At 38.2% G+C, this 13,453-nt stretch overlaps 2 protein-coding genes across 5 annotated transcripts in view; both read right to left on the reverse strand.

Moving 5' to 3' along the window:
• The window catches only part of kiaa0586 (KIAA0586 ortholog), a 427,045-nt gene that overhangs the window by 359,898 nt on the left and 53,694 nt on the right, over positions 1 to 13,453 (reverse strand). The window lies entirely within an intron of this gene.
• On the reverse strand, positions 4,229 to 7,055 carry irf2bpl (interferon regulatory factor 2 binding protein-like). Its single transcript, XM_069916887.1, has one exon. The coding sequence runs from the start codon at positions 6,859 to 6,861 to the stop codon at positions 4,879 to 4,881; it is 1,983 nt and encodes a 660-aa protein (XP_069772988.1). The 5' UTR covers positions 6,862 to 7,055; the 3' UTR covers positions 4,229 to 4,878.

The following is a 13,453-nucleotide window of genomic DNA, read 5'->3' on the forward strand; positions in this document are numbered from 1 at the left end:
AATGTAAACACTTATGTTTTGCTGAAGTAAAACATTACATGTATTAAGAATAACCAAATTATTTGCTTTAAATTGTTACCTATTAAACAAGTTAAAAATAAAGGCCAAGGCTATTTATTCCCAGTGGGAACTTGCTTATTGCTCATCACTTGTGCTTTACTAATGGGGTGGGGCAGAGGCTTATCTGGAAAAAAAACCAATTAGAATTTCAGTGATTTATTATTTTAATTTAGTATTTCTAATGTATGATCAACAAAACTTGAATGACTGAAGGAGAAGTTGGTTTTCAGTAAGTACTTCCAACGTTTATATGTTAGCTCGATGTTGTAAAAACCTATATACAAGATGGCTCCATTGCTCAGAACTGAGAAATTTCATACTTATCCGTTAATGTCATTGCGTCTGATTATTAAGTGCAACAACCCCACACTCAAGCTTTGAAAAGACTGTCCTGTTATCACCATTACATCAGCAATCATGTAGAGTCATGGTCTCCTTGGAGCTGCAGTCAGTTTTTCTTTGACTGATTTGTCTCTGCAGAAAATTGTTAATAAACCACACAAATACGAGAAAGGCATTAAGTTACATTTCCAAGCAGATTTATAATACTACCAATCTTCAACAGTGGCACACTTGAATAATTTTTTCCTGCATAATAAATACTATAAAATTTAATGTAATTTGAGCTATTTGAATGCAGTCATAAAATAAAGAAAGTGACAACTTAAGCAACTGTAGTCCCCATAAGTTAAACCAGATTAACAATTAGACATATCAGATATCAATAGTGAGAAAAGCCACTGAATCACAAAAAAAATTGAATTAATTTGAGCTTAAAGAGCACACAGAAGGCAATGGACAGTGCTCACAGTTCTTGTGCAATAATAGGAACAAAATTCAAAATGCTAAGTACCACAAATTGAATAGAAATTATACCAAGTTTAATACATGAATATCTGAGAAGGATTAATGAGTGATGTATCATATGGTATTTCAGGTACGTTAATAACCAATTAATACAAATTCTAGCCTCTCCATGCAGACAATAGGTCTTGGTACAGTAAGATAAACTGATATTTGCTCATTCTCAACCTGTACCTGTTTCATAAGAATTATGATTCTGACTACTGAATATACAAAATATGATTCCATATTTCAATAAGATATGAAGTTAAATAATAATGTACTCACTCACAAGATGAAATATAACTTTCTGACCATTTCAATGAATGATCACTCAAATGCATTGTCCTGGGTCTCGAGTCATATCTTGGGACAGGTGACCAAGGGATGAAGGAAATGAGTGACTTGCATAGATTTTATAATTCCAATCATTTAAGTCATGATTACTGATCCAACTTTGATGATTCAAGTTTAAATTTCCCATTGTCCACAAATCCTCGACACAATACTCTGTATCAAGTGATGAGTTCCAAGTTGTAATTCAAATAGTGATTATCCTACCACATTCTGTTACTAGACTACAACACTTTAGATGCACATTCAAATCCTACTATTCACAGCTTGAATTTTGGAATGGTATGAATTACACTTAAACATGCAACAAAATGTTACCATTGTAGTGAGCAGGAAACTACCATTTTCATAAAGTTCAACAGCACCACGAACCAACCAAAGTAAATGAACAAGCATGAAAACAGATACAGTGGTGTGCTGTTTATGGAATTCCACATCAAAATGCCTGACATGTTATGGCTCTCCCAAATGTCCCATTCAGTTCAAGATTTGAAATAGGCAATAATGATGGTCTGGCCATCTTCATATCTTGTGAACTGAAAAAACAAAGTTCTCCTGCTATTGATTTAGAACTGGAACTTGAATCAATTCTAATTGGAACCAGTCCATTCTTAAAAATCTGTCATTTCAGGTTCCAATCAAAATCAGTCAAGACCAGGTATCATTTTCATTGCATCTGCATGAAACAATTCACAGGTTATACTATTTTCATAAATATTATTAAAGATATCCAAATACGATCAACTACTATTTTCCCATACCAGTAATTTCTGATGATTATTAAAAAATTATTACATCAATTACTTAAAATTTTTATTTTAATGCCTATCAACATGCTCCATCACAAATCATCTGAATTCCACTGCACAAGGGTCAATTTCTTTTTCCATTTAATACTGCAGAAAATAGCCCTTGGTTTTTCAAAAGAGAAATTCTAATGAATTGTTTCCTTTCCAGTATTTGTTTGTTGCATCATTGCGAGGTTTGTGGTATATGCTATATTTTGTGGTTCTCTCCTCCAGATAGATTGAAAATCAAAATGCTTAATTTCTATTTTGGGTGATAATTGTTAAATGGAACAAATGAAAATGTTATACTGTGTATCAACACAAAATGATCTTTGTTCATTTTTTAATTGCATGTAGATCCTATTTAAAAATGTACTAGCAAATCCTGTAGAATACATTAAAGAAAACAGATGTGCAGGTACAAACCTTAATTAAAAAGTGATTCAGTTAGTCACTCCAACGTCTCATACTCAACAATCAAATTTCTCCATCTCCTTTCTCCTCTACAATACTCTTAAAACTTACCTTTCTTGTCTTTGTGTCATAATCTGTTTGACTTGATGTCACTGCGTTTAGCAACATTCTTGTGAAAGGACCTTAAACATTTTGCTGTTAACTCTGCTTAAAAAAAAGTTACTCTTGGCACGACTCACCAAGAATGTGATGTAGGTACCGAACCAGACTCTTACAATTGGAAAGATTTGCTTCAATGAGGTATAGTATTAATAAAGTGAAAATATTTTAGTAATAAATGACAAAAACAAACAGGCAACATCCCTTCCGACTCTGCCGGATTTACTTATTTCAAGTAAATCTGAAAACTCATAAAAAAGGCCATTGGCTGAGATATTTTGGTAGGATGCTGTTTAAAATCTCACTGGACATTAATACCCAAACTGTGTTGTGCAAACATGTGATATAGCACAAAAACACAAGTCAGACATAAATCGTCTTACCAGACACCAATAACTTGATGTAAAATTGTAATTATATTATTAAAAAGACAAATCCCAACTTTGTACCTTCTCAATCAAAACCTACAACGAATAAATAGGTATTAACAGGAGCACAAACCCTGAATTCAAAACTTTGAATTAAAAATCAAGCAAGATTTAGTTATACCTTGAAAACAGCATCAGCTTCAATAAAGAACTTGCTTCTATCACTAATAGAATACAATTCAGCTTAGTGGAAATAGAAAAGTTCTGAACTGAACAAAAATGTGAAGTTGCCAAGAGTCTGTATAGGAATCTAATAAACTATTTATGATACATCTATAGTTTTGATTAAACAGCATGCTTTAGCTCTCACACTTTGATGCACCTTCAATTAAAAATATGGTGTGATCTAAGCAAACTTGAAAGATTACAGATGCGATAAATTGAATTAAAAATATCCCAGAAGTTATCACAATTTTCCTGTTAATTCAGGCAATGTTTCTGGCATTTTAATTTTTTTTGCCATTTTTTCAAAATAGAGAATACTTTAAATATTTTGATATTTAGAGTGTTTCAAATATAGGAATTCAACTGTGCAAAACTAAAAAAAAACCTGTAGCAGAAAAAAAATGCAGCAAGTGTTGACTGACTATATTATGGAACTTTAACAAGGAGGGTAGCCTACCAGGAATATTTACAGTAGGAAAAATGGAAAAACTCCAAAAATCTAATTTTCACCTTTCATATTTGCATCTGAAGAACATTTCCAATAAATATTGAACCACTTAAAGTGTATACAAGGTAAAATCTGGGATTGGGGATATGCTGCCTCAGATTCAGCTAAACAGCTGTTTTTTTGTATGCCATCTGTGTTCAAACTTGTTACAATTAGCTAGACCACCATAGTTAACCAAAACTGATTTCACATTGTAACATTCAATCAAGCATCTTTAATTTCACAATTATTTAAGATGGTGTTTTGGTGAAAAGAAGTACAAGCTGTAAGTCATCAGGATTTAAACCAATAATAATTGAATGGAAAATCCTGAATCAGCAGTTTATTCCTATAACGAGACAATCAGGAAATTTGTAAAATAATGGGCCTTTTGCCAAGACTAGTAAATAGATAGCATCTGATCAGTATGGCTCTTCAAACATAGCCTGAAAAAACTAATTAAAAAAGCAGTTTCTCATAGACAATATATTCGCATTTCTTAGTCTATAAAGAAAGTGACTAGTCAGGGAGCTTATTCATTGAATTTATTACAATTTATTCAGCTCCAAGGCACATTACAGTCTTCTGTTACTACAGAAATGTATAAAGAACAAACAGAGCAATTTGTCATATACAGTACAGCATTTTGCTCTACTATTTAAAGCATTCGTGCATCCATAAAGCAAAAAAAAACATTATAAAAAATTCAGATCACTGAATCATAAAATGAAAGATTTTGCCCTTGGAAACTAATAAAAAGAACCCCTCACCTTTTTTTTTAAAAAAAAAGTCACTTTGTATGAGACTATCCCCAGGGCTTGTAACATAACTGTAACCCCATTCTTTGTAACAATTTGTTTGCATCTCTGCAGGCGTCAACACTGGCCTTGGCAATTCAGCGAAGTGCATACATTTACAAAAACACACCAGCAGCGTTAATTGCTAAGTGCTATGATTCTGTACCTAGCCAACACACTGCCATCAATAAGTGAAAACAGTTTTAAGCAGTAATATCAGATATTCTTTAATAAAACCAGGTTTATCCTTCAATTGAAGAAGAGTACATACCTTGTTTCAAAATATAGAAACATACGACGAAAAATGAAAAATGTCTATACATAAGACTAAATGTTTAGTTCTTATTCACATTTGACTTCAATCATTGAAGTTTAAACAAAAATTAAGGGTCTCTTTCTTTTTTGACCTTCACGTCCCCGGCTAAGATTGTAGCAATCTCTCCTTGCATGAATGCCCAAGGAACATTTGAACCTACCAAGGGGCATTTTTCTCCGCTGGGGCAATAAACTTCTCCATTGGCCCCCTGAGCCTTAATGCTCTCCCTGGAGCATGGGAAACAAAATTTATGATTGGGCACTGACGGACATTGCACAAAGTGAGTGTCCTCCAAACGTTCATGACAAATGGTGCAGCACAGAGGCCCGTTGTTGGCCATCGGAGAGTCTGGAATGTTTGGGGGGTGAACGGGATCAATACTGGGATTGGGGTGGTTGTTGGGAGGGGCCACGGATAGAGCAACATCTCCGTTCCTGGACACCATGCGGCGCTGGCTGCCCCCCGAAGCTGGGGACACTGGACTGTTGCTGTTCCGCCTGGTGTTGGTTGTAGTGGTCGAATGAACGGAATTGCTGCCGTCTTTTGGCGAGTGGGCATTTCCAAGGGTATCAGCGACGGACATCAGAGCAGCCATGGGGGACTGTCCGTTCTGAGGGCTGCATTCTGGAGGGGTGGTCCGGTTGGGTGGAAGTGGGGGAGCTCCATGCGCCGCACCGCCTGTTGCAAAGGCACCGGATGCCGCCATGGTGAGCTTTAAGGCTTCGTTTTGGTTCGGCAACCACTGCTGCTGCCGCTCTTCCTTAACGCTGCCCGTTTCCGAGTCTGGCTCGGGAGACGCTTTTCGCTTCCGCATCCCAGGCCTGGAGCTACTGGGCGGAGGACGGGGCAGATTACACAAAGCGGTGGGCAAGATGGGGCAACTGGCGTCAATGTGGGGCTGAGGCAGCATGTCGACCCCGACAACCTCCTTGAAGAAACGCACCGACTCGGGCAGCAGGTCACCCAGCAGTCGCCAGTCCCCCGAACCATGTTTCTTTTCGTACTCGAGGTACTTGAAGCCCGACGACAGGCCCCTGCCAAAATCCTTCATGCAGTCCTGGTACATTTGCTTGGCCACTCCCGAGGCGCTGGAGAAGACATTAGCCGAGCCGCTCGGGTACTCGATGAAAATCTTCAGCTCGTAGTCCATTCCTGGCTTGGAAACGGCATCGAACGCGAACACCCGTCCGAGCAGAGAATGGTCCTTTTTAAAGCGCACATCGAAGGGGTTACAATTGGAAAGCGTGAGCAGTGTTTCTCGCACGATCTTGGGCTTGCTCACCCAGTCCTCGGAGCGGTTCCGCAAGCTCTCGCCCAGCTCTGCCAGAGTCTCGGCATTGCGCTGCTTCTCCTTCAGTTCCCTCTCTTGATCGCTGCTGGACACAGAGCCCGGTCGTTTGTTGACATCGTTCAAGACCTGGCTGCTGACGGTCAGCGAGGTCCCCGCCAGGCTGGTGGAAGGAGACGGCCGGCCAAGCAGAGCGTGCGAGGTCACCGCTCCAGTGGTTGGGCCATTCAGAGTGGTCTGGGGCAGCAGATTGGGCGGGACCGTCACCGGGCCCGGGGGCACGATGCCGTGATTTCTGCGCGATGAGTTGGGACTCTGCCGGTTCAGCTCAGGCGGGACGTCCTCAGACTTGGGGAATCCATTGGGTCCATTCAAGCCATTCGGGAGCCTCCCAGCGTGGGCGAGGGAAGGGTATTCGAACCGAGGTCTCTCGGCGCTCAGAGAGTAGCGGTCGAGAGGCGGCTGCGGCCCCTTGCTCGGACCGTCGACGTGGTTGAGTTGCTGGCCCGGCTCTTTGCTGGCCCCCAACGACTGAACTTTGACAGGCGGGGGCCCCGGGGAGCGGCCCTCCTGGAAACCATGAGCCCGCTTCAGCTGGCGTGCCGTCTCGATCACAAACTCGATCCGATCGGCGCCCTCGTAGTTCACGCAACCTCGGCACACGGGCTCGGTAAAATCCCAGATCATGGCCCAGGGCATGCGGGGCAGATCACAGAGGTAACACGACTGTCTCCGGGCCGAGGACACCTGTGCAGCAGACATGGTGCGGGACTCGAAATTCTTTCCACGTTACGTGTGGCGTGCAGGCCCTTTCCTTCCGTGGTGTGGCCGGGCCCGGGCTCACTTCGCTCGCCTTCCTTCTCCGCTTTCTCCTCTCTTCTCTCGGCCGCGCCACCGAGCTCCTCCGAGCACCACGTGACGTCAGCCGCGCTCTGCAGCTTGTCACCAGGCGAGCGCGCACGCGCAGCGCCCCATTCTTCGCCCTCCCCACCCCCTTTGCCTCTCCCACCAGTGTGCTCTGGTCCAGAAAATCTAAAATCTCTGCTGACAGTCAGGCCCAGTGCATTAGAAAGCAACGCGAGTCCCTCCCCTCCCCCCACGCTCATTTCGCGTGAATCAGCTTGCACTTGAATACACCAAGCCATTTCAGCGTAATGTTGGAAGATGACGTGTCTTGATTCCAAGCCCATGAATGTTGATGGCAACCTTTCCTTTTGATTTTCATTCTACGAGTGGGCATTAAAATAGAGTTTTTGCAATTCAAACAGCTCGCCTCCTGTGCTTGAAAAATCAGGAAAAAAATGCATCTCAGCCTGGATTCGACATCAGCTTAAAATCATTTCGCATTTCTGCAACTAAAGTCCAGCCGAGAGCCAAAGGACTATTTACTTTTTCGAACAAGTGACGTTTAGCAACATAATTTCGGGCAATAGTTTAAAATTACCCAAAACAAAACGACGAGGATTTCCTTTAGCCGTCACAACCCTCCTGATAATAAAGTAATGATTGTATAAAATGCATATTTAAATTGTGTGGATGTTATGTCAGTGTTTGCAATGTTGTCTAGGTTTTCCCCCGCCTCTCAGCTGCAGCTTTCAGCAGTAACTCCGGTTCCTCCCCATGACGTCAGGGCCTGTTCTATTTCAGTTCTTTTCCAGACCATGTCGCAACTCTTCGAGCGTTTTGCGCCATGCCACTCACAAATAGAGCCCACATTTTATTCTCCGCTGCTAATTCTGCCCTGAAGCCGCTTGGTCAATCTATTAATCGCCAGACCGCTTTAAAACCAATGCTGCATTTGTAAAACGGACATTTCCCCTGCCAGAGACAAAGGGGGCTGCAACATGGGAACAGAAATCAACACGAGCCGACCGATACATGAGCGGTCTCCCAAAGGCTTCTGGGAAATGGTTAGATCAAAAATGGCAATGAAAGTAAAAGCTCGTTACACCTTAGAGTGAAATAATTATGCAACTTCTCCCAAATCGAACGTCAGTTTCCTGTTGTGCAATTTGCTGCAAGGAAACGCCAGCAGAAAAGGATGTCTCCCAATGAGTACTTGTTTTTGCTTGTCATGAAAGGAATTGTCCGATGGTGCGTGTCCCGAGGTGAGGGAGGTGCTGCTTGTTTTTCCACGATGGTTCAATCATTAATATGGTCGTTGACCATCAGTTTCGGAGGCTACGTCAGCACTTTACAATAAACAACCATTTGGTTAATGTTTAATCAAACCCTCAAACTCGACGATTCTGCATAGGGAAAATTGTAACAAAGAGTTTGGGAATAATTACAATCTAATTTGGCCGAATACTGTCGGATTATAGCTCAGTCATGCAATTGCAAGAAAGAAGAGTGTTTAACATCGTAACTAACTTCTTTGGCATTTTCGACGTTTAATTTAAATCAGGATACATTTCCCTTTTGTGACCCAAAAATACCTTGTTCAGAAAACCATTCTGCTAAAGTTCAGTATTTTGTTGGAATGAAAATAACTTCAGTTTCATCACCAAGACCCATTGTATGTTACAATCATTACATATGACATTTAAAATATTTCAGTGATGCTATAAAAATTTGGGTTCTGAAAGACTGATCGAGACAGAGATTTGGCCCTCTGCAATAAGACACAGGAGCAAAAATAGGCTATTCAGGGCTCCTCCCCTTCCCATTCTTCCCCCTTTCTCATTCCAATCTTCATCCAGATGCCTTCCTGTTTTTGTTTATACCTCAAAGAAAGGCTCAGCCCTGAAATGTTGTTAATATAGCTTTACCTCCTATGGATGCTGCGAGACTGGCTGAGTTCCTCCAGCATTCCGGATTTCACTCCATTCAGCCCATTGAGTCTGCCCTGCCATTTAATCATGAGTTAATCCATTTTCCCCACTGCCTGACCTTCTCCACATAATTTTGATGCCCTGGCTAATGAAGAACAGCTCTATTCAATTGCAACTCTGGCTTAATGAAGCTCAAAGGCTGTGAGGCAGACCAGTCCACCAGCAGTTACTCGCTCAAGTGAAAAAGCTTAAACCAACCAACTAAGTGCTGCTGAAGATATTTTCAACTGATGATCAAAAGACAGTTAAGAGTTCACATCTTGTGGAAAGGCAATTTGTTGAGGATTTCTATAGAAAAACTTAACTTGGAGATTTGAATTGGGAGGCCAACAACTTCTAAATTTTGAGTATTATTATAAAGCAGCCCAAATAGAATTTCTTTCTATTTTTTGAGGAAGAAGAAAAAGTGGCTTGGGTTAATATAGAAATGAGTAAGATAGGGGGAAAAGAATCTGAAGAATTTCTATATAAATGGAATGAGGTATTATTAACTGGAGAAACAGGTACACCAATATCAAGACATTTGGTTAGAATGTGGCATAAGTTACATAGATTGATAGGAGTTAGGGGGTATGGTTTAGTTAGGATCCCATTGGTGCAAAATAAACTGATCCCATTTACGTTGATTAATAGAAATGTTTACTAAAGTTTGTTATCAAAGCAGATATTAAATGACACTTGAACAACTAAAAGCTAAATATGGAAGTCAAAATAATATATTTGGTTACTATCAATTAAAGGTGTATTTACAAGAAAGATTAATTACATCATATATACTGTTTGAAGATGATGAAGTAGAAATAATAAGATCCAATCCAAATGCAAAATAAGTTCACGTCAGTTATGTATTTATTACTTTTGAGGGGAGTAAAGAAGAAAGATTTTTATAAATCTAAACAAAGGTGGGAATAGATATAAATGATAAAAAATTGCACACAAATATGTTACGATGATATGAAAAACACAAATGTTAGATAATAGAATGGTGCCATACAATTTCATACATCAGTTATGTATTACACCACAAAAGCTTAATAGATTGAAGTCAGCTATTTCGGATAAGTATTTTCGATGTAAACAGGACACAGACACCTTTTTACATTCTACATGGACATGCCCCAAATTGAATTATTTTTGGACTAATTTAATAGATTTTTTTCAACAGTTAATAGGTGTTAAACTCCTGAGAAACCCCATGTTGTTTCTTTTGGGGGGATATAGCAAGGATTAGTCCAGATTTAAAACTGGATTGGTTTCAAAAAGAATTGTTAAAAATCATGTTGGCAGTTTCCAGGAAATGTATAGCTGTTTCATGGAAATTGGATATGGATTTGGTATTAGATAGGTGATGTGGTGAAATGCAAAGTTTGGAAAAGATTACATATAATTTAAAGAACAAATATGATAATTTTTGGAAAATTTAGTTTCCATATATGCAAAAGATTGGTGTTATAATTAATTACATTATGTCAATTGGTAGAATTTGGTGTGAACTTCGTCACTCCCCAGCCTCACCTTAATGTATCTCATTTTATTACTATATTAGATGTTGTATGTGTTTTTATATATATACTTAGATTTTGATCGTGTTTTGTATTATACAGTAGTGTTTTATTTAACTATATGCTTTATATTTAAAAGATATAATGATAGTTGTAAGTGTTAGAATAATTAGGCCATAATTTATCCATCCAGTATTGTTTTAAAAATTAGTTTATTCTTTTTTTTCTTTCTTTGTTCCTTTTCTTGCTTTCTTTGGGGATTTTTCTGTGTGGGAGGGAGCAGATGGGAGGGGGGAGAAAATGATTAAAAAAAAGCATGTATTGACTTTAATATATAGAATTGTTGGTTCTGTATGCAATTTTGTTACATGTGCCAATAAAATAAAATATGAAAAAAAGAGTTCACATTACTTTAAATAAAAATTAAATTCTTTAAATCATATTAAATTTATTTACACAGTCAATGAGAACTAATTATTAATCAAAACAGAAAACAAACAAACCACTCTTTGCCATCCAGGATAGTGATTTCATTCAAAGGAAAATTGCAGGATTAGAAATGCTGCTGTTCATGGCTGGTGTTAATTTAGGGGGTCAGATCTGTACTATTTCTGGTCCATCAGCACAAATACAGTCAAGATTCACCTTGAACTTGATGATAATTCCAGTTTCAGACCAGATAGACAGGCTTGCATTTTTGGCTGCAAAGTGTTCCATATTTCCACTCCACAATGTAGAGGCAAAGAAGTCAGAATCTCATCTCTCTCTCCCCTACAAACTGCCAGCCAACGCAAGCCTATTATTTTACAGCATCATGCAATCATCCAATTCCACATAACTTTAAACTGAGCCAGCCTATGAGATTGAACATCACTCATAAAGGTGTCCCAACACAAACAAACTAGTCTATCTTAATTTTGCTATTTAATCACCATACGCTATCTATTTCATAAATTTCTACTATTATAAAAGCTTTGCCATTCACATTGAGAATTGAAAACAAATTCATTTAAGTCAATAATGCAGAGGAGTTTTTTTGGCTTGCTACATTCCACAAATCTTCACACAGAAACATCCAAGTGAATGAGGAAATAAAGGAAGACTATATTCATTATAAACTAATTAAACAACTGATGACACTTTAAAATAAATATTAGTTTGTCCTTACTCTCAACTCCCAATGGCAGATCATGTAGATAATGTAACTGAGGCCAACACTGGGTTCCATATAACAGTTGGCCTCAGTTACATTCTTTACAATCCATTTTTAAAAAAATAAATTTCTTTTAAGCCACAAACATTATCAGAATAAATATGTTGAAAATAATTTGGCTGCACAATCACTAGTTTTGTAGAATTTAGAGAATGATTATAAATACTGCGTGAAGAAAAGAGAAACAAGAACTGTTGATGCTAGAACTTGAGTAATCCATGAGAAGAGACTTAATGATCAAGCAGCTTCGATGGGGAAAATGGTCTGTCAACATTTCAGATCATGACTCTTTATTCACACTAAAGTGGATAAATAAAGGTGGGAGAGAAAGGTTCTCTAGTACAAAATCCAATCGCCTCAGCCACTCCCCAGCCCATTTGCCCTTCTCTCATTTATGCTTGCTATCTCCTCTTCCCACCTTAGTCTTGATAAAGGGTTCTAACCCAAAACATTGTCCATCCATTTCTCTCCAAAGACGCTGCCTGACCTGCTGAGCCCTTCAGCTTCTCATAAATAACACCTGTTCCACCTATTATATTGATATTTCCTGTCCAAAATAGTATTTTTGAAACAATCAGAAACAGTTGCTGTTTGTAAAAATAATTTTTCACTTAATTTATTAAATGTTAGTTACAATGTTCAATTCTTTGCTTGATACAATATTTATTTAAATAAAAATTAATGCCTTCTCTAATAAATATATTCACTCTTTATCCATGTTATCCAATGGAGAAACTCATGTTGGTAAAGAAAAATAAAAAATAAAGTAATATTTGTATGCCAAATTTATATTCCAAAATTTTAAAATTACTTTGCTTCCACAACACAATGTCTGATTATGCTATCTGCAAAACTGTGGCAACATATTGAAAACCTCTCAGCAACAGTAAATAATTATATTCATAGGTGAAATTTTAGTACAGCTTGTTCACTTCAAATGAGAAATTTTATGTAATGATACAAAACAGCGTGGAAGGATTTTTTTATATCTGTTACTTCCATTGATTGTTAATAGGAGACAGTATACAGTAAATCTGGGAGGAGAACTATCAATTTATCTTTAGAACCTGGATTCATCCCAGTTTGACTGCGATGGAGGTTTCCTCAAGTCCTAATTTAAGATGAGTTTATTTCAAACCAGTTCTTAATATACGATGGTTAGCGCAATTGTAGTAATTTAGAACAAGCCACTATGAATAGGTATAGATTTAAGTGCTCGTCTAGATTTAGTAGTTTTTAAAGTAACAGCTGTTCTCCTTTGGCTCAGAAACAAGAAAAAAAATACAATTACAATGATTACAAGTGGCAGCACCAATAGTATTTTTTCTCTGATCTGAGAACATATCAAGTCAAGCCAGCCTCTGCTCAACTCAAGGCTGCAATATCTTTTCAGTGCAGATAATTTGTACAACTAATTCTTTCTCCTTACAAGAGGAATTCTAGACAGCGCTAACCTCTTTAAGGTTATTGTGTTACTAAGCATGAATATGTCATCCCGTTTTGTAAACAAAATGGTAGAATATGAACAATTGGTACAGATGTAAACATCAATCCACATTAGTCAAAGATTTGAAGTTCCTATATATGTATTTTCTCCTTTCTGGGCAATCTTCAAGTAAATTAAATTCCTGTACATTACTTTGTACTACGATATTTGCACTATGAACAACTTATAGTTTGAGAAGTGTCAGCAATATTGTTGCAAAACAAAATAGAGAGGGGAACTTGCTGGTTCAACTTCAACTTAAGTAAATTCACCCCACTGAAATATTGTCAATTCCATATCTCACATCATATATCCATGT

Source organism: Narcine bancroftii, chromosome 2, assembly GCF_036971445.1.
Source record: "Narcine bancroftii isolate sNarBan1 chromosome 2, sNarBan1.hap1, whole genome shotgun sequence".
NCBI lineage: Eukaryota > Metazoa > Chordata > Chondrichthyes > Torpediniformes > Narcinidae > Narcine > Narcine bancroftii.

Excerpts from the sequence above, each read along its gene's own strand:
- irf2bpl (XM_069916887.1), bottom strand. The coding sequence starts at position 6,861 with ATGTCTGCTGCACAGGTGTCCTCGGCCCGGAGACAGTCGTGTTACCTC.